This window comes from Amphiura filiformis, chromosome 10 (genome assembly GCF_039555335.1).
Source record: "Amphiura filiformis chromosome 10, Afil_fr2py, whole genome shotgun sequence".
Lineage (NCBI taxonomy): Eukaryota > Metazoa > Echinodermata > Ophiuroidea > Amphilepidida > Amphiuridae > Amphiura > Amphiura filiformis.
In genome coordinates this window covers 38,449,574-38,476,932 of record NC_092637.1, presented here as the reverse complement: position 1 = coordinate 38,476,932, position 27,359 = coordinate 38,449,574, and the positions used below count along the sequence as shown (strand labels likewise).

Sequence of the window (27,359 nt, the reverse complement as noted above, 5' to 3'; positions counted from 1 at the left end):
GTAGACATGCTTAGAAAAAAGGCAAAAATTTAATCCTGGCTGCCATTGTCTCAATACAAGATAAGATGTGCTAAAAAGTCCTTGACATGTGGGCAGGATTAGATAAAGGGATACAAACCTGGGTATGAGATATTGGGAATTATTTCCCACCCTCTTAATCACAGGGTTGATGGGCTACAATAGCTATTCAAGACACAGTGTATGTAAGGGATAAACTGTGCATATGAGATATGGTTCAAGTTGGGGAAATGCTCACTCCGTGAACAAAAAGAATGAAGTAAATTATTAAGGGTAATTTATTGATCCCTTTGGCAGTTTGAAAGGGGAGGGGGTGTGGCAAGCGCCTGTAGCAAACATTTTTTTTGGGGGGGGGGTACCTTTTTGATATTTTTGCCCTATATTGGCAAAAAGAGTGCAGAAATAATTGTCAAAAATGTTCTTAAAACGTTTGTTTTTAGGTTGCTAGCGCTTATTATCCCTTTTTTACAACCTTTTTGGGATGTTGAAGGGAAGGGGGCGGCAAAATTTTCTCCAGTCCTCCCGGTAGGAGCACCCTGAGAATGCTACAGATAATACACCCAAAAATAGCATGTACATGTAAAAGCATCTACTCTGCCATTATTCACTGCTGAAGTCGGGAAATGATTTTACTCTGTTGAGGAAGATTTGGAGAATTGATGAAACAAAATGTAAATAAAATGTGAAATACTTTGCAGCAATTTGAAGTACAAATAGAAAGATTGACATAATATGGCAAGTCATTTTATGGGGAAAATTGTAGTGAACGTCCTTTTAAATTCTATATCCAAAAGACGGCTCTTGGGTAGAGAGGGCAAGGTTAATATTTGGGTGGGCATACACAATTGGGAAGAATTTAAAGTTGGCAAACAATTACACATTATTATTATTATTAGATTGTGAAAAGAAGTTGGTGAACCATAAAATCAACTCATAATCTAGATTAAACTTTAAAGGCAAATTTACAGAAAGGTAGTAAACAGGTTAATATCTGGGTTGGAGTACAAAATTGGGAAGAATCTAGGGTAGGCAAGCAATTACACCCTTCATATTAGATTGTGCAAAAAAGTTGATGAACCATAAAATCAACTGCATGTTCTATATTTAAAGGCAAATTCACAGAGTTTGTGAGAGTGCTCGGCAGAATTTGTTTTTAATTTTGACTTCGTGATATGGTATATTCATATGAAAGAGCAAAATGAAAGATGCAACAATATGTTTATATTTAAAAGGCAACAAGTTTGTGAAAATTATCAGGGTTGATATTTGTCCTTTAGCTCATACATTATATAAAACTTTCATGCAGTTTGGTATATGCTTAAGTTATTGTGTTGCAAGCTCATTCTGGTACTACATAAACTGGTATAATTTTGATTGTACTAAATGATGGCCGTCTGACACGTCAAAATGACTTTTCAGCAAATTTGACTCTAAATATGTATAGGTGCAATGTAAACAACATTTGAAACTCAAACTCTGTTAATGTCCCTTTAATGGTAATGTTTACGTGATTGGTATGATTTCTTTAATGACAACGTTATGGATATTGCACAAATAGAATAAAGTTTGATATGGTGAACTCATGCATCTAAAAAGTAACGAAAAAACTGGTAACTTTGAGTCTATAATAAATTATATTTCTTTTTAATTTAGCAATATTGGTAGTATTCCTTTGATTTGAAAATATGACATATTTGCACTATTCCTAGATTTTGAATTTGTTTATAAATTGAAGATAATTATTTGAGTAAGTAATGTACAACATTGTCCATGTATGATAGCAGTCCTGATGTAGACTCTGTTTTAATTTTAAAAAGAATATAATGAAGAAAATAGTTTTGAGTCAAATTCAGTACATGCAGGGTCAACTAACATAGACCTATCTACCAAAATATTGATTGGTTGTACGTTTTGATTTCCAATATTGCTAGTTTTTGCTGATCCATCAAGCTGCTCAGTAGGTACCTTTGAGGTGAGTTATGTTTGAAAATTACAAGTTTGATTGAATTTTGTTTTTCATAATATGTTTTTGTCAACTTTATACCAAGGACACAAGTTTACGCATAATTCCAGACTTGCTGTTTGTCAGTTCCTGGGCCAATTTAATTTTGTTCATGTAATGTAAGGTAAAGCTGATAAATTTTGTACATTTTCCTTTTTGTTTTTCTGTTGATTGGCTGATTGCATTGGTTGTAGTATAAGGGGTGGTGCAATAATTGTGTGTACCCCCTTGGTGGTGAATTATAAGGCGAACAAATATTTTGTCAGGCCAAAAGGGTGGGCACGCATATTTTGGCGTGTCGAAAGGGGGTGATTTTGGCAGGAAGTCGAGGGGGGGCAAGTAATTTTGGCATAGTTATTTTGTGCACATTTCTATATTGCCGTAAAATGTTGTAGGAAAACGTTCGGAACACATTCAAATATGCAAAATATCCTGCTAACTTCACTCGCATTATATTATAAGATATTTTAAGGTTTTAAATTTGGGTTCTATAAAGCCTTGCAGATGTAAAGGGCGCACATAGATTTTTTTGGCAAATCAAAAGGGGGCAAGTGATTTTTAGCAGACCATTTTGAGAATTCTACACATAAATAAATATTGCTCAACCCCTAATAATACCCAATTTTATTTTGTTTTTTTATTATTTTTAAACTTGTGTAAATTTATTGTTGCATACAGTATTCCTGAGGATGGCCTTACAGGAAATATCATTTTAGCTGTAGACTCTGGACTGCCCCTACATTTCAATTGACCGTAGACTCTGAACAAGGATAATTAAGAGAAAGGGATGATGGAATAGAAAGCCTTCTTGAACATGTTAAAGTCAACGAAGGTAACTATCAAGGGGAGCTGGAATGCCTTAAGGTTACACGAAGAAACGTATAAAAAACGTATAAAAGACGTATAAAGTTGTTCTCTAAAACCGCGTTTTCTCAGCAATCAAATATCGCAGTGAGTCAAATGTTGGTGCATGGATGTATCTTTACATTATTTTTGTGTGTTTATAAAAAATTTTAGAATCCGTTTGAAAATCCTTCGTTAAATCATTTTTACGCACCATGTTCACAAGATCAAAAACACGTTCCATGCAGTTTTTTTCAAATGTTCGCTCCGTATAAAACCACGCCGAGTGATGTTTTCTCCTTTTTTGTATTGTACTACAAATCGATTAAAGAAATAATGTTGCCATGGGGAAGAACCAAATACAGTACCGATCAAATTTAAAAAGCCCGTTTTTGGGGAACATTTTCGAGAATCTTGTCTGAGAAAAAACTGTTTTGTGAAATTATCGATATCTTGATAACGGGGCGTTAATTTAGACATCTGAATACCTACATTATTTCTCAACATTCTGCCAATTGCTATCCCATTTGATTTTCACTCCAAATTGAAGCTAGTATTGCAAAACGAGGTTTTTCCTCCATCAGTTCGTTCAAAATTTCAGCGCCGACATGTGTGTTTATTCTAAGAGCCATTGTGCGGACGCGATTGTAATCAAGTAATTACATCAAATTATAGTTACATATCCGCTTCGAGAATAAGAAATTGCGTAAGCTGATGTATGGTCCAGTGGATAGAGCGTTGGACTGGGAATCTGTTATGAACAATTTTTGTGGGTTCGAGTCCCCATGTGGCTGAATTTTCTTTCCTTTTTTCTCTCTTTTCTCATTATTTACTTCCTCTTTTCCTCTTTTCTTTCTCTTTTCTTTTTTCATTTTTTTTTTCATTTCTTTCTTTCTTTCTTTTTCGTTCTTTTTCTTTCTCACTATTTCTTTATTTGCTCCTTTCTTTTTAGTTTTATTTGATTGATTCGCTGACTGCAGTGAATCGTGATTGATTGTTTTTCACTTTATATAATTCAGAAATTTGTAGGCCTGCTAAGTCTGTCTTTTTGAATATTCTTCCCAAATTCGATTTGCAAATATTGCTTTTTGATATTGTTGTTGATGTTATTGTTGTACCCTATTACATTGTAATCAGGGGAATAGCAGCATTGATTTATTTCATCAAAGATATCAAGGCTATAAATTCAAAATCAACACATTTTCCAGGGCGTAGCTTGACGAAGTGCCCCAATCAATTTTAAAATTGATAAAATCCTTATGAAAATTGCCGAAAATGGAATCCCCCGCCCGCCCCCGACTCACGAGCTCCGGGCACGAGCTAAGCCAAGTTTCATGTCTTGACCGTGGATCAATATTCTATTGTAAGTAGGCCTACGTCCCAGTACGCTTGTTCATTTTCTGCATGGCTGTCTGTTATGAACTTACGCCCCTCTGAAATCAAGCGCATGAAAAACTCTCGGCTAACCTTAAAGCCTTCCACTATTCATCTCAGTACATATATGGATCTGTTGTGCACAGCTGCGTCCTGGTCTGAAATCAGCCTGGTTGGTTCTCAGCTTCTTCTTCTTTCGTGTCCTTACATCAAGCTGTACTTATCCACTGAGAAACACACTTTTGTGCCCGTTGAGAAAATTGCGCCAGATCGTCTGTCGTCACAGGATCTTCCAAAAGCGGGCATTCCAGCAGATGCTGCATCGTCTGTGGCTCTTGTCCACAATCACACATGGTCGGGCCACTGATGTATCCCCATTTGTGAAGGGTATCCTTGCAACGTCCAACACCGGTTCGGAGGCGGTTAAGGCATCTCCAGTTTGCCCACACTTCGTTTGCTCCTGGAGGTAGTGATTCTGTGGGTTGAATCCCCATCTCAGTGGTGACTGCTTCAGATGAAAGCCTTTCTTTCCACATCTGGGTGCGAGCCTCTGATGATGTTGTTTGCAGAGGGAGGGTGCTTGTTCTCAGCAAGGGGTCTACATTGGTATAGTCCTACATTTTTGGACTGGGAGAGAGTGGCATAATGGTCCAGGTCCCTTAATAGGTTGTATTCATGAGAAATATATATGAACTCTTTTATGACTGACGTGATTTCTTTTATGAAACTTTATGGTCATTCACAAAATGAACAGATAGATAATTTCGTAGGTATGAATGTCATTGCAATTAGTGTTTTGAATGCAATACTAATTTTGATCCCTAGATGTGAAATCTAGTGAATATTAAAGGGGACTCAAAGTCGGAAATTTTAAACATTATTTTGTGTTGTATTTTTAAAAGTAATGATGATAAGTACATAAAAGTATACATTTTCAGAAAGAAAATGACACAAGGAATCCAACTAGCACGGCAGATTTCTGTAAAAATGAGCAGTTTTTCAGAAAAGCGTCAAAATTTATTTTCCATGCCAATTTTTTTCGGTCCGCCATAACAACTTACCCAAAATATCAAAATGGATGAAAATTGCATATTTGTGTTCAAAAGACACGCATCTAGAAAGAGTTTTCTTAAATTTTTGAATTTTTTCTTTGTTTTAAAAATATGGGTCAAAAAAGATCAAAATTTGCCTTTTTTTTTTTAAATTTTGACCAAAATTTGAAATACATTTTCAAAACGAAGAAAAAATTCATAAGGCCGAGTAAAAAAAAATACATGTTTCTCGTCCGCGCCCTCCTCATTTTTTGAAGATTTTACAAATTTCTTTTTATTTTGTAAGGAGTTGAAACTTATTTTACGGCTTTGTAAATGCATAATACATCATTTAAGAAGAGTTTTGTGATCACTAGAGGGGTCTACCTCTCAAAACAATCAAATAAAAAGGGCCTCCTCCTTTTTCTCACATATATATCTGTATGTCGAATACTCAAAATATGGTGTCAAATACAGGTATTTAGCGTCATTTTCCAATAAAAGAATAGAAAATAAAACCCCCTCATCCTCCTAATTTTTAAAAACCCGGACGAGAAACATGTTTTTATTTTTACTTGGCCTAAATTTGAGAAAACACTTTCTAGATTTGTGTCTTTAGAACACAGATATGCCATTTTTGTCAATTTTGACATTTAGGGTAGGACCGAAAAAAATTGGCATGGAAAATCAATTTGAGCGCTTTTCTCAAAAAGTGCTAATTTTTGCAGAAATCTGCCATGCTAGTTGGATTTCTTGCATCATTTCCTTTCTGAAAATGTATACTTTTATGTACTTTATACATACATACATACATATAAGATTTATATTGCGCTTTATCATGAAATACCAAAGCGCATTACAAGAGATTTTACGCTACAATAAACTTACGCTACAAAAACATGCAAATGGAATATAAACAAAAACAATATTAAGCAACAGGAAATAAATGTGATTTGAGGAGTTCTTTGAACCGGTTTAGGGTGGGGCCTCACGGATATGCTGTGGAAGAGTATTCCATATCCGTGGGCCAGCAACATGGAAAGCCTGATCCCCTAGGCAGCGATTTGTATATGGAATGTGAAGTCTGGTTTTATCAAGAGAAGAACCAAGCAAATGATGTCTGGTGTTAACAGATGAATAAAGATGAACATAATCCTGCAAATAAGTTGGAGCTAACCCATGCACACACTGAAATATGATGGTGAGAAGTTTAAACTTTATGCGTTCTTTAACCGGAAGCCAATGAAGCTCAGTAAGATGAGAAGAAATATGATCACGTCGCTTTAAACCACAAATAAGACGGACGGCCCGATTTTGAATGCGTTGAAGCTTGTTAAGATTGGTTTCTGTAGTTCCAGTTAAAAGTGAGTTGCCATAGTCCAGACGAGATGTAACAAGTGCACGAACAATGTGATTACATGAGTCTTTATCTAAATATCTCCTAATGCGAGAAATGTTCCTTAGTTGAAAAATCAGAGTTTTACACAAATGAGAGACATGAGTATTCATTGATAATGTTGAGTCCAGGTGAACACCTAGATTGCGAACGGATGTAGATGGCATTACAATAGAATTTCCAACTGTCAGATGATCGGTAGAGTATGTTCTGGTATTATGTGGTGAACCAAATAAAATAAATTCAGTTTTGTCCATATTTAACTTTAATTTGTTTAATTTCATCCAGCAACTAATTTCCTGTATACAAGCTTGAAGACGATGAATAGCAGAAATGTTTTCACCCGGTTTCTTTGGATCATAGGCACAGTATATCTGGGTGTCGTCGGCATAAATGTGAAAAAATAAATTGTGCTTTCGAATGATGTTACCAATTGGTTGGATATACGTAGTAAATTGAAGAGGCCCCATGATGGATCCTTGGGGTGTTCCACATTCAAGTTTGATTTCTTCTGATAAAGTTTCATTAATAATAACACGACTGCTGCGATTTTGCATGTAGGATTTAAACCAATCCAGTGGGGCACCAGACACGCCAAAGGTTTTACTGAGGCGACCGAAGAGAGTAACATGGTTGATGGTGTCAAAGGCGGCCGTAAGATCTAACATAGCCATAAGAACAACTTTGTTTTGATCGAGCATACTCAAGATGTCTCCTTTAACTTTCAACAACGCAGTTTCAGTGCTGTGTCCTTTTCGGTAAGCACTTTGAAAACTCTCAGATAAACTATGATCATACAAATGGTCCTTAAGTCTGGTAGCCACAATGGATTCAATAAGTTTGGCAAGAAACTGAATATTTGAGATTGGTCTATAATTTTTCAAAACATTCACATCAAGAGTGGATTTTTTCAACACAGGTCTAACAATTGCTTTTTTGAAAGCATTAGGAAAAATACCCTCTTGCAGGGAAGCATTGACAATCATAGTTATCAGTGGTGAAACAGTGGATATGTTTTGTTTCAAAATCCAAGTAGGGAGGGGGTCGAGCAAACACGTCTTGTTGGAAAGTTTACGCATGACCTGTTCAACTTCCTCAACCGTAGCAAGAGAGAAACAATTTAACACATGAGTCGTTTCAAGATCTTCGCTGAAAATTGCTTCGTCATTACAAACATTTTCATTAAGTTCAACCATAATTTTATCAATCTTAGTTTTGAAAAAGCTTGAAAATTTGTGACTTAGCTCACTAGCTGAATCATGCATTGGCAGAGACTTCACAGATCTGTTAAGCAGATTGTTTACAGTGCTAAATAAGTCCTTACTATTCGCTTCCGATATCTTGGCTCTGAAGAAATCAGTCTTAGCCCTGATGATCATATCATTGACAAGATGGGCCTGGTCAAGATAAACCAAATGATCATGATCAAGATGAGATTTACGCCATTTACGTTCAACATTACTTTTAAAGATACAATCATCATTACTTTTAAAGATACAATACAAAACAATGTCTAAAATTTGCCACTTTGAGTGATCCTGTGTGCCACCTAAATTAAGTCGAGTCGGAGCGATGCCTGAGTTAGCAGTGCTTCGTCTCTAATATTGAGAAAAATATAGCCCACACTCACTGCACCCCATGTGCATGATTTTTTTGGGAGGTGGGAAATTTCGAAAGTATTCGTTTTAGTCTTCTATTTGTCATAACTCAATAACTGCGATACATATGGAAATATATCAGATCAATGTACTGTATTACCCTGCAGAAATGAAGTATATTATTTATGCAAAATATCAAAACTGGAAAAATATAGTCTAAAAAGCTCTGAGCTGACCCGCCTTAAAGTTCCATTTATGATACACACCGACATCGCCTGGCTAATAATTACTTGGTACAGCAGAGATACTAAAATAAATACCCGGGATCGATACACGTGAATGTGCTATGCACGATTTGATATTCAGACGATAAATCTTTGGATACCGGGGTAGAAAATTATGAATATCTCCCGTAATTGATTTAGTCTAATGAAACCAGATTTGGTTCCTTGCACTTGAATATACATGTTCAACGGATATGATAGTCGTTAGCTAGCGTCTTGAGAAAGAAGCGTGCGTCTTGAACTAAAAAACTGACAAAAATATTCTGATTTTATATGTGCTGAACTATAGCGCAGCGCGTAGGCTAGCTACACTCACTCCCGTGGAGGCAGTATAAAAGTCGATGACCATTGACCTCAATGGCGTATACATGCTCACTCACACACAGAGAGGTCAATTACCAGGCTATTGTCAGTAGCCTTAGTCATGTCCCTCCGCTCATTATGCGTCTCAAAGGTCGGAACATATTGGCCGTGCGTGGCTGTGGATTCAACCTACCATGGCGATTTCTGCCATGAAGATATCGGGGCGTTGCACTGCGTGGTACCAATATCTTTCCGCAATGATGAATCGAAATTCTGCTAGAACACGGTTTTAAATAGCAATGATGAATTGGGCTTTTGCAGTTGAAATGCACATACCCCATGTGGAAGACATGACCTTAATCTCAGGGAGTATGAATTTGAAATGGGGTTATCTGAATATGTGCCTCCATTTGAATTATATACCCTTTATCATCATTATCATCATTGTCTTCTTTTTCTTCATCATCATTATCATCATCTTCATCATCGTCTTCATCATCATCATCATCATCATTGGTATCATTGTCACCATCATTGTTATCATCAATATCAACTTTTGCAATATGGTGAAACAGACATTTGATTAATAATGTTGTTCTTAAAGCCATAATCTTATAATATGAAACTGGTTAATATTTTTTTTGGCATATTTATAATGTTTGCACATGTCCCAACGTAAAGGGAATCAGCCAAATTTGCTGTATGAGCCAGATCAACAGAGACATTTTGAGTGTCATATTCCCGGTCATATTCAGACATTTTAAAGTCCCTCGCCCCAATAGAATGCTTCCTTATCCCGTCAAAATAGCCAGTAGGGTTTATTTTACTTTGCCTTGTTATTTCGGCCTAATGTTGACAAAAATCTTTCCTGACAGTTATTACTAATATCATTTAAGGGAACTGGAATGAGCGTTTTGAGCGTTTCGACAACATTTTTTGTGGGACATGAGAGCACATCAGACCTATCGAATTGCATTCTGAACACGATATAATACAAATTTTATGACAAATTATTAAAATTTGATATTTTTCACATTTTGGAGATATAACAGTCCTCGAAGTGAATTATATAAATTTAATGATATAGTCTACCAAAAGTGTATGTAGGTGGGATGAAAAGCCGACGATCAATTGCAAATTTTGACCTTTCGTATTGAAGATATGGATTTTTTTCCCCAAAAGACCTAATTTTTGTTGGTGTTTTGGGAAAAAAAATCCATATCTTCAATACGAAAGGTCAAAATTTTCAATTGATCGTCGGCTTTTCATCACACCTACATACACTTTAGGTAGAAATCATCAGATTTATAAAGTTTACTTCGAGTACTATTAAATATCAAAAATATAAATTTTTAATGATTTTGCCATAAAATGTGTATTACATAGCGAATTTCAAAAAGTCAAAATTATTTGATATCAGAAGGTCATTCTTCGTATTCAGAATGCAACTCGATATGTCTGATGTGCTCTAATGTCCCACAATAAATACTGTCCAAACGTTCATACCCCTTCCCTTAAGCATTCTGAGTTAAGAATAACACAAGTTAAATTGGATCGAAGTCATACATTATGGCTTAAAGGTGACAAGACAAGTATTATTCTAAGTGAATGCCAAAAATCTATTTTCCATCAAAATATAAAAAGACATACAAAACAGTATAAACAAGTTTTTAAAAAAACCAATATGATGACAGGAATAAAAAAAAAAACCCAGAAAAGCTGGATTCACAATCATTAGGCCTATAGTCAAGTATGTTGGTTTACTACAGAAGGATGTTTTACTGAACATATTACTAGTATGTCTAATTTATAAATATTATAAATGTGATCATGATCATAAAGTAAAGACATTATTCACTAAATTCTCATTGAATATTATTCTACATAAAGGATACACTGAATAGCTTGTTGATCTGCCAAGTTTAAACACTATTTTACTTTGTGAAATTGTTCATAACACTGGTATTTGAATCCATACAATTCATACAAGAATGTTTTGGAGCTGTAGACTGATTATGAACACAAATTATTTGTTTGCAAAAAGATATAGACATTCCTTTATCTTCATTGTTATAGACATTCCTTTATCTTCATTGTTATAGACATTCCTTTATCTTCATTGTTAACATACAAGTTTATGGGTAAGCATATCGCGTGATTTAATTTCGATGACTCATTTTCTAGCAATTCAAACATTTGATTGTATACTAAGCAAAGCTATAGCCGTGGGGGGGGGGGGGGTACGTGAGCTCGATGCACCCCAAAACAAATACCAATGAGAAAAATACCAATTTATTCTGAAAAACATGATTGAAAGAGGCTACATGGTCCAGTGGCGTAGATTTGTTTTTGACATGGGGGGGGGGGGTTGGAATATTTTTGCTATTTTGAAGCTAAACTGATGAAATATGGTGCAAAAGCGGAATAAATGTGCACTTTTGGGGCTAAAATGGGCAAATATGAGGTTAATTTGATCAGAAACCCATATTCAGGCGTCAACATTGGGGGGATGTATTGTATGGAGCATACCCCCTGGTAAGATATTGGGGGGGGGGGATAAATCCCCCATCTACGCCTATGACATGGTCGGTGATAGCTGACTTGTGAATGTCTGTGATAGATGATTTTCGGCTAGCTCAAGTATATTGTTTGCTTTCAAGTTTATCCACCTCTTTTTGGTGTTCTTTCAAAAGGACGACGAATACCAAGGGCTTTTTTCAGGGGGGTTAAAGGAACTTTCAATGGTTCAAAATTGGACAAAATGTACAAAAAGCCTTAAATCCTAAATATCAGGGTGGCCAGCATCTCACAAAGGGGCAAGAGGGGGAAACAAGACTTCTCACAGGGGTTAGTTGCCCCCTAGCCCCTGGCCAAGTCATTGATTACTAAGTATACAAAAGTACATGCAGTGCTCTAGCTAGATAGCTTGGCCTGGGTGACAATGAAAAGTGGGGAGTGAATTTGGCATTAAAAATACAAAATCTAAATAATTAATATTTTCCCATTGAATTGGTAGGCCTATGGGGTAAAATGTGCAAACATTGCACAGAATTCTTTGTCAAAATAATTGCATTTGATTTTAATATTTGAACCATGGGATTGAAATTAAGCCCAGTGCAATATTACAAAATGACACATTGGGCTATTCCAGAAAATAGATACACACCCCCTATAGAGGAGTTCGGATATCCAGACTTTTTGTCCAGTCGTGACTGTTGGAAATCCAGACTTTTAAAGTGTCCAAAGGCGAAAAAATCCAGTTTTTAGAAGGCAGATTTGGAAATCCAGACATTTCTTTGATTAAAAAGTTACTCCTCTATAGGGGGTGTGCGTTTATTTTCTGGAATAGCCCATTACGTTTTTCACTGTTTCACAGCCTCAGAAAAATTAGGGTAAGGGTAAAACTTTGTGAGGCATCCATTTTTATACATGTAATTTTATGAACTTGATAAAATACATAAATTTGCTATTATTATGCATAACAAATTACCAGTAGCTTATACTCATGCATAGAGAGATTTGGCAATGCAACTAAAGTATGAATTTGGACCTTAAATGTTGATTTTCCAAATGTCATTTTCATTACTCACAACTTTGATACACTGCCAAAATGTGTGGGCTTTACGAGAGAATTGTTTGGTAGAAACTATTATTATGTGACATTGTGATGTCATTGTGATTCTCTAAATTCAGTAAATTTTCATCGTCAACCGTGTAATTAAATGGGATTATTTAGAAATTTTAAAACGCTTGAAATATCACAAACAAGTAGGCCTATGTTAATAAATAATATAAATACAAGTTAAACCCGTTGGGGTTCGATAATGAACCCCACAAACTAAACGAGTATATGGAAAATACCATACGGCCGGGCGGTTTCACAAGTTGCCGGCTTGATCATGCCACTCGCCGCCTGTTTCAACCCGCATTTTATTTCGGTCTACCGCACACTGACTTGCTTTTGTATAATTTATAAACATCTCAAAAAAGTAACTACCCCCCTTAAATAATGGCCATCATTCAAAAACTGGCTATTGTATTACAAATCTGTAAAATGCGTTGGAAGCAGAATTTATTTCTGCGCATTTTGAAACTTCATTTGATACGATAGTCCAGATTAGAAAGTTGCACAATACAAAAACACTCAGATATCATTACACAGATTTCCTTCCATTATACTGAATACAAATCAATAGAATTTACTGCAACTTTCAAATCTTGGGTTACATTGATTTAAATGAACGCTGTGACGTCAATATTTAGTCAATTGCTACAAATGAGGTATCAAAATGTACAGAAATAAATTCAGCTTCCAACGCATTTGACAGATTTGTAATACAATCGCCCGTAAATTAAGGGGGGTTAGTTACTTTTTTTTTAGATGTTTATAATGTCTGTACAAGGGTCGTCACATTTGGCAACACATACACATGTATAACCAGCTACTAGTGAGTACGAATATTCAAAACATATTGAAAAATAAATTATAAGCATAATCTTGAGTTAACTCTCACAACGCGGGTGTCGACTGCAGACGACAAATTCCAAATTTTCTATAAAAACTCAAAACGTTCACAATTGTGTATTATCATGATGATATTTGGAATCAACATGAAAAATGCATTAAAATGAGTATAAACAAGTCCAGAATTGATTCAGTCGTTCTTGAGATCGCGCTTGATATTTTGAGAAAAAAATCTTAAAACTTGGAATCGTTATGTTGAAGCCTATTTGGCCAACTTTCCATTCATAAACATATGATTGCATTAGTGGACTCTTTTATCATGATCAAATAACCTCTATTCCATGTTGAAAGAAACCTTTATTATCCCCCAAAACACCAAAAAAATTGATTGTCGGTTTTCATCCCCGCTACATACACTTTAAGTTCATATCATTAGATTTAGAAAGTTTACTTTGATGACTGTTAAATATCAAAAGTCAAAGAAATATAAAATTTTAATAATTTGTCTTAAAATTTGTATTTTATCGCGAATTAAAAAAAAAACTAAATTAGAATAATTCACAGAATCCTTGATACAAATGCATTTTTATTCAAAAGTAGGATAAAAGATTCCAGTTTATTTTTGATTTTTATAAAAACAGGGAAAATCTGTTCCAACTGACCAGCAGAGAACCAATGGATGGGTCCAAAAGGATACAACAGTGCCACACTAGTAATGGATCAAATTAGAAACAGGGAAAATATGACACAACATCCAATGGGGGAGTAACACAAAATATATAAACAGGGTTATAAACCAGACGTTTCGAAAAGACAAAACTTTTCTTTTTCCAGGAGTAAAATAGGAGACCTGATCTCATAGTGGAGACCAGCTGAGTCTTGATGAAGTAGTGTGCTATCAGCAGTAGATAGTTGATGAAGTAGTGAGCTTATCAACAGTAGATAGTTGATGAAGTAGTGAGCTATCAGCAGTAGATAGTTGATGAAGTAGTGAGCTATCAACAGTAGATAGTTCATGAAGTATAGTGAGCTATCAGCAGTAGATAGTTGATGAAGTAGTGTGCTATCAGCAGTAGAGAGTTGATGAAGTAGTGTGCTATCAGCAGTAGATAGTTGATGAAGTAGTGTGTTATCAGCAGTAGATAGTTGATGAAGTAGTGAGCTATCAACAGTAGATAGTTGATGAAGTATAGTGAGCTATCAGCAGTAGATAGTTGATGAAGTAGTGTGCTATCAGCAGTAGATAGTTGATGAAGTAGTGTGCTATCAGCAGTAGATAGTTGATGAAGTTGTGTGCTATCAGCAGTAGATAGTTGGTGAAGTAGTGAGCTATCAGCAGTAGATAGTTGATGAAGTTGTGTGCTATCAACAGTAGATAGTTGATGAAGTAGTGAGCTATCAGCAGTAGATAGTTGATGAAGTTGTGTGCTATCAACATTAGATACACTGCAAATGTTCGCGAACACGTGACGCCTCTCAGACGCGTCCGAGGTGTTCATAATTGTCTCTTTAGAACACTAGTGTATTTGAAAATATGATAAGCCTTGCACATTAGTGTTCTTTTAGTATAATGTAGAACACATCGTATTGATCAGACATGTCACAAGTGTTCTGAATGATTATATTGAATACTGGTATTCAAAAATGGAACGGATGAGCAGATAGAGGCGTTGGAGAGCTGCGACGTGTCAGCGAGAAATACACGGTGCTCCTTTGAAGGAGGGATATAAGTAACAACAACAATGGCGATGAAACGTGGAAACGCTTCCGGGAAACGCTATAACAAACTGTCTTTTCCAAGACAAATGGGATGATAGTGAGAGTAAATTCGAAGGATTTAGAGAAGAATGAAATTCAGGGCAACTTTGGGAGCGACTCGGAGCCCGTATATCTGTGGACAGCGATGAACAAGCATAGGAGAGACACAAGAGGGTGACTATGGCCGAGCGATTTTAATCGCAGGAAAATCGCATTGAAATGCGTTGCGCTGTCAGCCGGGAGATACGATCGGCGAGGGTTCGAGCCTTGGGCTTGCCTTAGGTGAAAACTCTCTGATTTCATCTCTCGGAATTCTTCGGAACACCGCCATTATCTTGTTTATACTACCATGTATTTGTTTATTGTCGAGTAATGAGATTTTGAAAATGTATAAATAAAGGTTGAACACCAGCATTCTGAAAATCAATGTTTGAACACGTGTCATGTGTTAAAAAACAGTTACATTTCTTTCATGTGTCCGAGGTGTTCATAGATAGTAATTTTGAACACCAGAGTTTAAAGGATTAGAACATGTTACACTAGTGTTCTGAGGTAATAACACCTGTGTTCTCTACATTAACACTAGTGTTCTCTAAATAAGTTGAACACGTGTCATGTGTTAAAAAACTGTTACATTAATGAACGCGTTCCATGTGTTCTGGCCAATTTACAGTGTAGCTGATGAAGTAATGTGCTGTCAGGTTTCTAATTGATGAAGTAGTGTGTTATCAGTAGTATAGAGTTGATGAAGTGATTAGCTATTGGTGGTAGATGTAAGTAATGTGTTATCAGCAGTAGATACTTGATGAATTTGTTTGCTGTCAGTAGTAATGAAGTAGTGCAGTAGATAGTTAATTAAGTGGTGTGTTATCAGTAATAGATAGTTGATGAAGTAGTGTGTTATCAGTAATAGATAGTTGAGATAGTTGATGAAGTAGTGTACCTGATAGTGATAAAGTGGTATGCTATCAGTAGTAGATAGTGTATGAAGAAGCATGCTATCAGCAGTAGATAGTTGATGAAGTATAGTGTGCTGTCTGAAGGAGTAGGGAGTTGAAGAACTACTTCTTATAAAGTTGATGAAGTATAGTGTGATATCAGCAGTAGATAGTTGATGAAGTATAGTGTGCTGTCTGAAGGAGTAGGGAGTTGAAGAACTACTTCTTATAAAGTTGATGAAGTATAGTGTGATATCAGCAGTAGATAGTTGATGAAGTATAGTGTGCTGTCTGAAGGAGTAGGGAGTTGAAGAACTACTTCTTATAAAGTTGATGAAGTATAGTGTGATATCAGCAGTAGATAGTTGATGAAGTATAGTGTGCTGTCTGAAGGAGTAGGGAGTTGAAGAACTACTTCTTATAAAGTTGATGAAGTATAGTGTGATATCAGCAGTAGATAGTTGATGAAGTAGTGTGATATCAGCAGTAGAGTGAATTGGTGTGCTATCCGCAGTAGTTAGTTTATGAAGGGGTGTGGTGTCAAGCAGATTTTCACTCTTTATAAAAACATGATTTAGGTTAAATGGAGTGGAATGATTCCACCCTTTCTGTCTCTCAACACAACATCTGTCCATTCAACCCTTGCAAATTTGGCACATAGGGGCCTACCTCTGTGAGCTATGGTACTCATCTATGGTGAGTTATTATTAAAATCAACCAAAAATAGTAAAATTAACAGTAATATTTTCAATTATGCTCAAGATTTTGAATGCTTAGACTTGTGCCAAGTCTTGAAATTTTGTAACTACAATTATAGGAAAACATACTCCCTTTTCCCAACAAGTCAAATCGTTGGGTCAGTGCAAGAACGGTGTAAACGACATTATTATGACATTATTATGAAAATAAAATGCACACATTTTACGATACATTGTTTGATTTGGTTTTTTTTGGGTTCATAGACAGTTGTTTACCGAATCGGTGACTTGTACAGTTAACTGTTGATATGTGTATTGAAAATCATTCAACTAGGTAGGTACGGTACGCTACCCGCCTACTCTTGAGTTTGACATTTGTAACCATTTGTAATAAGTTACGCCCATATCATTTACAGATATAGCATATCGGAGTAAGGGTGCTTGTTGGATTTAGTCCTGGTACATATGGAATAAGGAAACTCGGATCTATAACCACAGGTGAGTTTGTTATTTATGTAGACAGTTCTTAAAGAACAAACTACATGTTCTATACACATGTAATTTAAGACTTTACTAGCTCGCAGAGTGGTAAACCATAGTTGGATTTTTAGCTCCCTCCATGCGGGTGTCGACTGCAGACGACAAATGCAATTTCTTTTTCAAATTCAAAAATTTCAGAATTGTAAATTTCTTGACCATATTTGGAATCAGCATGATAAATGCATTAAAACGAGTACAAACAAGTCTGGTATTGGTTCAGTGGTTCTTAAGATAGCTTTTGATATTTTGGGAACATATCTCAAAGCTATGGGTAGCATGCAGAGCATTGCAGTATAAATACACGGTATCTATTATTCAAGAAACAAGCCAACAAAATCTGAATATCAGTTAATCTTGTATCAATTTAGAGTTACCGTTATTGTCTAGCAAAATTTCATAAATTATATCATTTAGCTAATCTTGTGCGATTTAGTAAAGGTAGTCATACACTGCAAAAAACGTTTAGAAAGTGAGGCAAGAATGTGTTTAGAAACGTTATGTTTAGAATATGGATGTCAGTTAGCGTCGACACGCACGCGCTAGAGTGTGTGATATCGTGCCATATCACACGGGTAAGAACCAATAAGTTTGCAAGAACATTCTCAAGTGTTTAATTCGGGTAGGCCTGCTATTTCAAAAATGTTGTCTGCTAAGCTATTTTTGAACCCCGTGACATGATCATACAGTGGGCAAATACTAAACATGCTACAAATTCACTCAAAAGCATGTCAAATTATTTGTCTGTTCCTAAAAATCCCAAAAATGTATTTAATTAAATAGTGTTCTCCGATGACTTGTTAGAAATATGTTTCATTTCTTTTACATTTAGAGACAAGGATTGAGCTTGGAGGAATCAGAACGGCATTTCGAAAATGAACAACGCACGAGTTTTAGTCTTGTTACTACTTTTAGCAGCTGTTACTTCTGTAATGGCTAAGAAAAAAGGATCTGGATCTGGATCTGGTTCTGGATCTGGTTCTGGTTCTGGTTCTGGATCTGGTTCTGGATCTGGTTCGGGATCTGGTTCTGGATCTGGATCTGGTTCTGGTTCTGGATCTAGCTCTGGTTCTGGATCTGGTTCGGGATCTGGTTCTGGATCTGGATCTGGTTCTGGTTCTGGATCTAGCTCTGGATCTAGTTCTGGATCTGGTTCTGGATCTAATTCTGGATCTAATTCTGGATCTGGTTCTGGATCTAATTCTGGATCTAATTCTGGATCTGGTTCTGGATCTGGTTCTGAATCTGGTTCTGGTTCTGGATCTAGCTCTGGATCTAGGTCTGGATCTAGTTCTGGATCTAGCTCTGGATCTAGTTCTGAAGAAACAGGTAAGTTTTGCAAACATTTTTGTACGTTCAAAATATTGTTGTAGGTATGAAAACACACTACAACAATATTTTGAAATGTTTTCAAAAATGTTATTGTAAACTATTTTTGCAAACATTTTGTACGTTCAAAATATTGTTGTAGTGTGTTTTCATACAAAACGTTTTAAAACAATATTTTGAAATGTTTTCAACGTCCTGTTATATAAACATTTTAATTTTGTACGTTCAAAATATTGTTGTAGGTATGAAAACACACTACAACAATATTTTGAAATGTTTTCAAAAAATTTTATTGTAGGCCTAAACTATTTTTGCAAACATTTTTGTACGTTCAAAATATTGTTGTAGTGTGTTTTCATACAAAACGTTTTAAAACGTTATCATGGCCTTAATATAACCCGACATTTTAATGTTATTAAAACGTTTTTACCTAAACCAAAAGCCAAAATATAACTTTTTAAAAAAAAATGTTTTGTGTTTGCTGGGTAACTAACTTTTGCATGTGTGTGCGTGGGCATGGTATACTTTGGTGGGTGTATGCAATATGGGTGGGGTGTACATACTTTTACATACTTACCCACACATTGGTATCCATATTCAGTCGGTAGACACGTGCTTCCATCCTCGCAGGGTGGATTACAGGGATCAACTGAGGAATGAAAACAAACAAACAAATTAGAGAAATTAAAATCATTGGCAAAATAAGCAGGTTGATCCAATGAATTCTGTTGCGCAGTCACATGTAAATCCCTGGCCATGGTCATCCGGTGTACATATATGCCTCCATTCAACGTTCAAGCAGGGGGAAGAAGAATTGTCAATTAGCACCTTGTTGTGTTGGATTTCAACAATACGTAAATATAATATGTTGAAATATTTGAACCCAGCAAACACAGAAATGTTCTTAAAATGTTTTTTTTTTCAAAACCGTTTAATAACATTTAAATGTCGGGTTATATAAAGGTCATGAAAACGTTTTTAAAACGTTATTGCAAATATTTTGGGCAAACATTTTTCGTAAAATATTTTTTCATCTTTATAATAACATTCTGTTTAGAAAGTTTTGTATCAAGTTTTCAAGAATGTTTTTTTGGATTGTTATTAAAACGTTTTTATACCATTTATATAACCCGACATTTAAACGTTTTCTGTAAAACATTTTTGTTTGCTGAGCAGTAGATTATCAAAAATGTTTTTAAGGTTATGAAAACGTTTTATACTCTTAATATACCCTTTATATAACCCGACATTTAAACGTTTTCTGACAACCTTTTGCGAATGATGTCGAAAACGTTATGTGTTTGCTGGGTGAATGGGACTTTATGATTGTACATGTAACTTTCCGCTCTTTTTCTGTAATTTCCTGATATTTGGTTTAGTTTCACCGTTCAATAAAGCGTGACAACTCTCAATTAAGGGACCTAAAATGAGCGTTTATTGCGTTTCGACAGTATTTTTTGCTGGACATGAGAGCATCTCAGACCTATCGAATTGCATTCTGAATACGAAGCATGTCTTTCTGATATCAAATAATTTTCATTTTTTGAAAATTACAATATAATACAAATTTTATGACAAATTATAAAAATTTGATATTTTTCAATCTTTTGATATATAACAGTCCTCGAAGTAAATTATATAAATCTAATGATATATTCTTAAAGTGTATGTAGCAGGGAGGAAAAGCCGACGGTCAATTGAAAATTTTGACCTTTCATATTGAAGATATGGATTTTTTCCCCAAAAGACCTAATTTTTTTTGGTGTTTTGGGAAAAAAATCCATATCTTCAATACGAAAGGTCAAAATTTTCAATTGATCGTCGGCTTTTCACCCCACCTACATACACTTTAAGTATAAATCATCAGATTGATCAAGTTTACTTCAAGTACTGTTAAATATCAAAAATATCAATTTTAATGATTTGCCATAAAATGTGTATTAAATTGCGAATTTCAAAAAATCAAAATTATTTGATATCAGAATGACATTCTTCGTATTCTGAATGCAATTCGATAAGTCTGATGTGCTCTAATGTCCCAAAATAAATACCGTCCAAACGTTCATACCCCAGCCCTTAATGACGCCGTACAATGACAAACTTAACGAACGATGCGTATAACGTGAATTATCACCATTTTGTATAAGATTAATTAAAAATTTGGTCATCTTAGATATAGAGTAATTTACACGTGTAAATTACAAACATTTATAATAAAATCACACTGTTTCATGTCATAATGTTGAATTGGTCAAAATGATATTAAAGGTTCAAAACGTATCTCAGTAAACTTACGTCCACAACTAGCAAATATATCATATCAAAGCTTTTCAGTATAATATTCATGCTTGAGATGCTTACCTATACGTACTAAGGACAGATTGGTATGTTCTATGTGTTTCTTACACTCGGTTCCACTTTTGGTGGCCGGAAATCTGTACATGAAACTATTTTTAATGAAATACCAAAGAAACACACTATTTCAAAGCCTATATATTACTGTATTCATTTACAGTACAAATATTTTCATTACGGCAAGAGACAAAATGAAACAGTATGAGCGAATACAAAATCTTCAATCATGTGGAACAGGAATTCTTTCTTACCTATTTATAGTTGAAGACAGAAGACCAAAAATGCTGTACTGCGCAGTTCAACAAGTAATAACGTCGCGCCTTTACCAAGTTTACCATGCCGTCAGACACAAACTAGTCTTTTTTATTCGGTCTTCAGTTATATCTACTGGTTTTTTTTGTGGTTTTTTTTGATATCGTTATACAAGAATTATAGAAAATGAAATTCTTAATATTTTATAATGTTTCTTTTAATTATAGCTCGATGAAGATATGAACAAGAAGTAGTCGGATCGTACATCATCTACCAAAGCGCCGTCGTCTGATTACAATAAATAAGCAGCAATTATCACATCACAAAAAGATACTAACCTTCTTTTGTTGGGAACACCACTTTATATCAAAGCCTATTTCCATTAGGAAACGAATTTGGAGAAAACCTTCTGTTAATAAAATACTACGCTGAGCCACCAGCCTGGGTGGCTCACGCTCCAGTAATTTCAGATGATTGAGCTCAATAATACATCAAAGAATGTCTTCCAATTCATGAAAACAAAAAGATAATCAGCTTATCGGATTAAAAGCTTAGAGGGAAGGTCTTGCTGCTCAGCGAATGTTTGTAATTATCAGAAGGTTTTCTCCAAATTGATTCTCTAATGCACATTTTAGGACTAAAATTTCAAAAAATAAGCCCAATTAAACACTGCATATTCTGATACCTCATGATTTATGTGTCAATAGCCCTGCACATTGCAGACATGTCTAACCTTTCAACAAGTTCAAGAAAAGTGACGTAAAGTAGGCAATGAAACAACTGCTTGATTGGCGTAATCATATCCTACATATGTGGCCGACCCCAAATATTGTTTTTATTTATTATTTTAGGGAAGAAAACAATGTAAAAACTTGATACACTGTGGTAATAAATGCTATATAATGTCACACAAGAAGTTATGACCATTTGAAGTACAAAGAAGTTATAATAAAATATGCATTTCAACCATCTTATGATATGCAGCGTGTATCACTGTTTCAAAAACAGGTAATAATTTAGAAGTCTTTTACCAAAAAACAAAACAAAAAAACCCTTCATATCCTAGTATTTTATGCTACGCCAATCAAACATGTTTTGGGGCCTATTATCTAGTTGTGCATCATGAGTGTGCATAATAATTTGCTAAGTGAGGTCTTGTATAGCTATTTCAGCTTTAGGCTCTTTCGTATCTCAAATTGTGGCTTGTAGTCTTTAACAATTAAAAATGGTTTTTGTGCTGTTTTAATACTCTAAGTTTATTCAAGTTTATGTATATAATTATTATCATAGGAAAGGACATTTCACTTTTAAATGTTGATTTAGTACTATGAAAAACAAACATATTCACTTTTAAGTTTAATTAGTGTCAAAAGAAATCATATTCCATTCGTAAATTGTATTCGATATCACAGGAAAGCACGGTTTACTCTAAAAATGTAAAGCACATTTCACTCCTAGAGTTCATTTAATGTCAAAGAAAATCATATTTCATTTGTTCATTTAGTTTGAAAAGAAAATACATTGTATTCGAATGTACTGCGAAAATGTATTTATTATCAAAGGAAAACAAATTCGTAAAACTTATTTTAGTATCATAGTACACCATATTTCCTTTATAAATTTTAATCAGTATCAAAGTAAAGCATATTTTACTATTAAAGTTTAATATAAACGGAAAGCACAGTTCATTCGTATAGATTATTTACTAAGCGAGCACTTTTAAGTCGAAAAGTTATCAAAGAAAAGCACATTTCATCCATTCAATTTAGTACCAAACGAAAGCACATTTATTCATAAATTGTATTTAGTATTCAAAAGAAAGCACATTTCATTCGTTAAGTTTATATAGATTCAAAGGAAAACACATTTCACTCGTAAGTTTATGTAAGTTTATTTAGTACTAACTATAGAACTACGAAGCGGGTACCACCCCAAAGGTTTTTTTATCTGTTATCAAAATGCGCGTCTTTTCTTTACTCCCCAACGACTTGTGCTCATTTTAGTGAAAACAAATTATCACCCCAGCCCCAGGACCCCAGCACCTTACGCGGGGGTAGGACAGACCATAATAGGGGAGGTTGGTGCCCAGTAAACACACAACGTTTTACAGAAAAGGTTTAAATGTCTATACTTTTGTACGTAACCAAAATTACCCAATTTTGCAAGGGTGCGTTCATAGCGACATTACGTGGAGGAATGAGGAGACTCATATTATAGCTCTACAGTCTGCCGCCTGGACAACCAATTCTTTAGAAATGCTTAGTCGCGCTAAAAGTCGATCGATACATGTAAAAATCAGCACAATTCAGAGATACACCTTTTTGCTATGAAATTAATTTTCTCGGTCAAATATAAAGCAATATTTTTTTTTTCTTCAGTAATGTCAGTTAAAAACTTGGTGCTTGGATATACATTTTTTTAAAATCCTGGTGTTAAAATTAAGCATCAAATTGTGTCTTTTAGTGTGATATTTTTGATTTTTATAGGCCTTGAATTCGCCTGCGAGCTTTTTACGGAATTCATGTTTTAGCGTCTCAAACTAACATAGTTTGCTAAAGAAAGATATTTCCCACCTCTGTAAAGCACATCGTGTGGGTCTATATGTTATAGTTTTGTCAGAATTTCCGTTTTTGTTTTACCCTTTTTCCATTCAGTCTCCGAAAATGTCAAACTAAGTAAAAGTAGGCAATGGTGAGTACTTTTATCTCGAGAGCAACCACCAGAAATAGTCGATATTTCCTTTGTTGTTATCCAGGTCAATTTTTCATTGAAAGCAAATTGCCCGACCAGCGATTAAATCCCCAATTGGGTGTTCTGGTTAAACATGATCAGTAGGAGCGCTATAGGTCTGGGAATTTCTTTGCTATATTGAAGTTCTGGCAACACTATAGCCATGCCGGTATTCCTATTAAACCCAGGGATATCGATCTACAATGCTAGTACTAGCCTTTAGATTTCACGTGTTGATTTAGAAATTTTTTCAGCCGACAGTGAAAGATGGTGAAATCAAAACGGAAATTCTGACAAAACTATGATATATAGCTCACGGTGATGTGCTTTAGAAAGTTGGGGAAAATCCTTCATTAGCGAACTATATTACTTTGAAAAGCTAAAAGGTTGATCAAGAAAAAGCTCGCGGGCCGAGCTGAAGCCTATAAAAATCGAATATCTTACACTAAATGACTGAATTTCAGGCCTAAGTTTAACACCAGGATTAAAAAAAAAAAAAAATCAGTATCAAGCATTATAGTTTTTCCAGCCATTTACTGAAAAAATGAAAATTATTGCTTTTCATTTGGCTGAGAAAAAAATTTTACACTGAAAAGGTGTAACTCAAAATTTTGCTCATTTCAACACCAATTTCGATCGTTTGTATTGCCTCATTAAATGACTGAGTGAGCCTTGCAGAACAAAAGAATCGGTTGTGCAGGTAGCTGACTGTCTACATTAGTACCAAACAACAATTTATAATATTGAATCGGATGAATTTTAGTGTGATACGAGAATATACTTCGTGAGTCATGAACATGCCGAATGAGCCGAAGGCGAGTTCGGTCTTTTCATAACGAATGCGGTATATTTTCTTGTATCAGGAGAATATAAGCCATGACATTTTTTTCGATGACTTTTGGTGGTTTTGGGGTAATTATTTTCATCATGTTTGCCGGTTTTGGGGTAATCATTTTCATCATGTTTGTCGGTGGTGCAAAACAACAAGCTTCAAAACTCAACGCCTGCTTTTGCTACCAACCTCATTAATATTCATTTCTGCACATAAAATGAAGAATTTGAAAAGTAATGAAATGGTAACATTTGATTGATGTTACTGATAAAGATCTGTGTGATTCTCAAAGTTTTAAATCTAGTAAAATGAGTCCAACGTCCTACCGTTACCGTTGAAGTGATCCTAACTATTTATATCTGACTTTATCAACTGCTTTCCGGTTTGCCACTTATGTATGCCCCTGTTCCAAAATTGCAGAAAAAAATTGATATTTGATGCATTTTAGGGGTCTAGTTTGGGGTCTTCTGGTTCGGCAAAGCACTAATAATTCCATTAACCCTAGAACTACTGAGCCATATTTTGTAACACGGATTACGTAGGGGCCCCCAATTTTCAATTATAAACGTCATATACCGTTATATTTCTACAAAAATGCGATTTTCACCGAATTTTCTCCTAAATATAAAAGGAAATGACAATTTTCACGTAACAAAAGTCAAATGAAAATCATTAGGACCTCATCCCCCCCCCCCTATGGTTATCACTAAAATGAGCGCAAAGGATGGATCTACGATCAGCTTTGGTCGTTTGGGCTTAAATGCGTGCGTTTTTTATGACGGATAAAAAAAAATCTTAGGGGGTCCACATAACCACCGCCCCCAGCCGCATTTGTAGTTCTCGGGTTAAATAACGCATACTGTTTTATTCGCATTTACCCTCTTAAGTGGTATCTTGGTGTAGATTATTCATCCAGTAGTTCAAAACATTATTTTTGTAAATTAAATCTAATACTGGAACTGAAAATAATTTGCAACTCACTTTGCTACGTTGCGTCCGAATACATCGGACTTCGGCATCTGATTGATGATGTTGTGACGGCAGATAAGGAGGAGAGAATCCATATGGGAGAGAGTGGAGGAGCCCGCCATTAACAGGAAAGGGTGACACCGCTTCCAGTTGTCACACGCATGGGACCAGGCGTCAATCATTGTTAATTACGAGACATTTCTCGCCGTTTGACGTTATCACATCTGACGTCACAACATCATCAATCAGATGCCTGACGAAGTCTAATGTTTCCAGTATTAGATTTAATTTATAAAATAATCTTCTTTAGTGGTATTTTGGAAAGCTTACCTTGAGTTTTATTAGTATTTGAAATTGCAATTAAAAGTTCAATGTATCTGGAACAAATATTATTTTGAAGTGTGTTTAATTTAATAAGTAACTTATGATATGAATTTATAATTTAAAACATTTTGGAACATGAATTAAGACATTAAAGACTTGTACATTGTGTCCTACAAATGATCATCGGATCAAGGAAAGTTATTGTGCCTATTTAAAGGGGAAAGTTTACAGATTATAATATTTTCATTGCTATCTTCATAGCCTTAAAAGATTATCACTGGGAGTGTAATGAACTTTTTTTTCAACAAGTGATTTCATGGATTTGCTTCTGAGCGATTTCTCTTCCAAATCGTAGCAGGTCAAACTTCCAAGAATTCAACTCTAATATCATTACCTCAGAAATACAATTTCTAGAAACATACATTTTCGATTTTCAAAAAATTATCTTAAAGTGTCTGAGTGCCATTGATTTTTCCATTATTTCAAAAAACAATCAACTTTGTAAGATATCCTGACATATTGCAATACATGCAAATAACACCTTCGAGGCAACATTATAGACCAATTTGTCAAAATCAGTCATTTGCACTTCTTCAGTAAAACATTTACAATATTCGGGACAACTTTGTTACTTTGTCGCAAGTTGAATGGAAACGATGTCCGTGTGAGCTATACCGTATTATGGCGATTGGTTTATTTATACAGGAGGATGTGAGTTCATAAGGGCAATGTCGAGGACTAAAGGTCACAGTCGATGCGAAAACATGAGGTACCACCAACAGCCATTCTGTTCATGATCCTTTTCTGTTGCGCCGAAATCACGGGATTGCCGGAATCTCGGGATTTCGGCAGAAATTTCTTGCAAAATCCCGGGATTTTGCCAGCTGCCGAAATCACGGGACTGCCAAAATCCCGGGATTTCGGCAGGTTTACCATAATATCTAACGTATTGTTGCTGTACGCGTCGCATATCAGTTCGGGGGCACTGCTAATTCAAAGACGTCTCTGATATCAAATACTCTTGAAGCGTCATGTCACCTTACAGTATCATATTTCAGAGACGTCTCATAAATCACATACTCCCTAGTTTCAAAACCCAGTCGCAAACGATATAAGTAATTTTGATGAACGTCCCAGCGCAGTGGCAATAGTTTTGTGTATAGGCCTTATCAGGGTTGTGGCTAACCCAAGTTGAGCATGTTGAGTGCCTGCTAATTTTACTATCCAATTCATGAATTGGATAGTAAAATTGGGATTTTTTTTTATCTCAAAACATTTGATTTTAGCCATTGCAATCTAAGTGTGTTCTGGGACCATTTATCA

General features: G+C 35.2%; 1 protein-coding gene across 3 annotated transcripts in view; it reads left to right on the top strand.

Annotated features, from left to right (window-relative positions):
• Positions 1 to 1,871: 1,871 nt before the first annotated feature.
• LOC140162819 (uncharacterized) overlaps positions 1,872 to 27,359 on the top strand; it is a 123,720-nt gene continuing 98,232 nt past the window's right edge. The window contains exons 1-4 of one of the 3 annotated variants that reach the window (XM_072186121.1): positions 1,872 to 1,990; positions 2,699 to 2,852; positions 17,125 to 17,206; positions 18,078 to 18,565. In XM_072186121.1, the coding sequence (XP_072042222.1) occupies positions 18,121 to 18,565 (445 nt within the window). In that variant the 5' untranslated portion in view covers positions 1,872 to 1,990; positions 2,699 to 2,852; positions 17,125 to 17,206; positions 18,078 to 18,120. Of the gene's footprint in view, positions 1,991 to 2,698; positions 2,853 to 17,124; positions 17,207 to 18,077; positions 18,575 to 21,408; positions 26,100 to 27,359 lie in introns of those variants that run through there. The other 2 variants (XM_072186122.1, XM_072186120.1) reach the window with 2 other exon arrangements.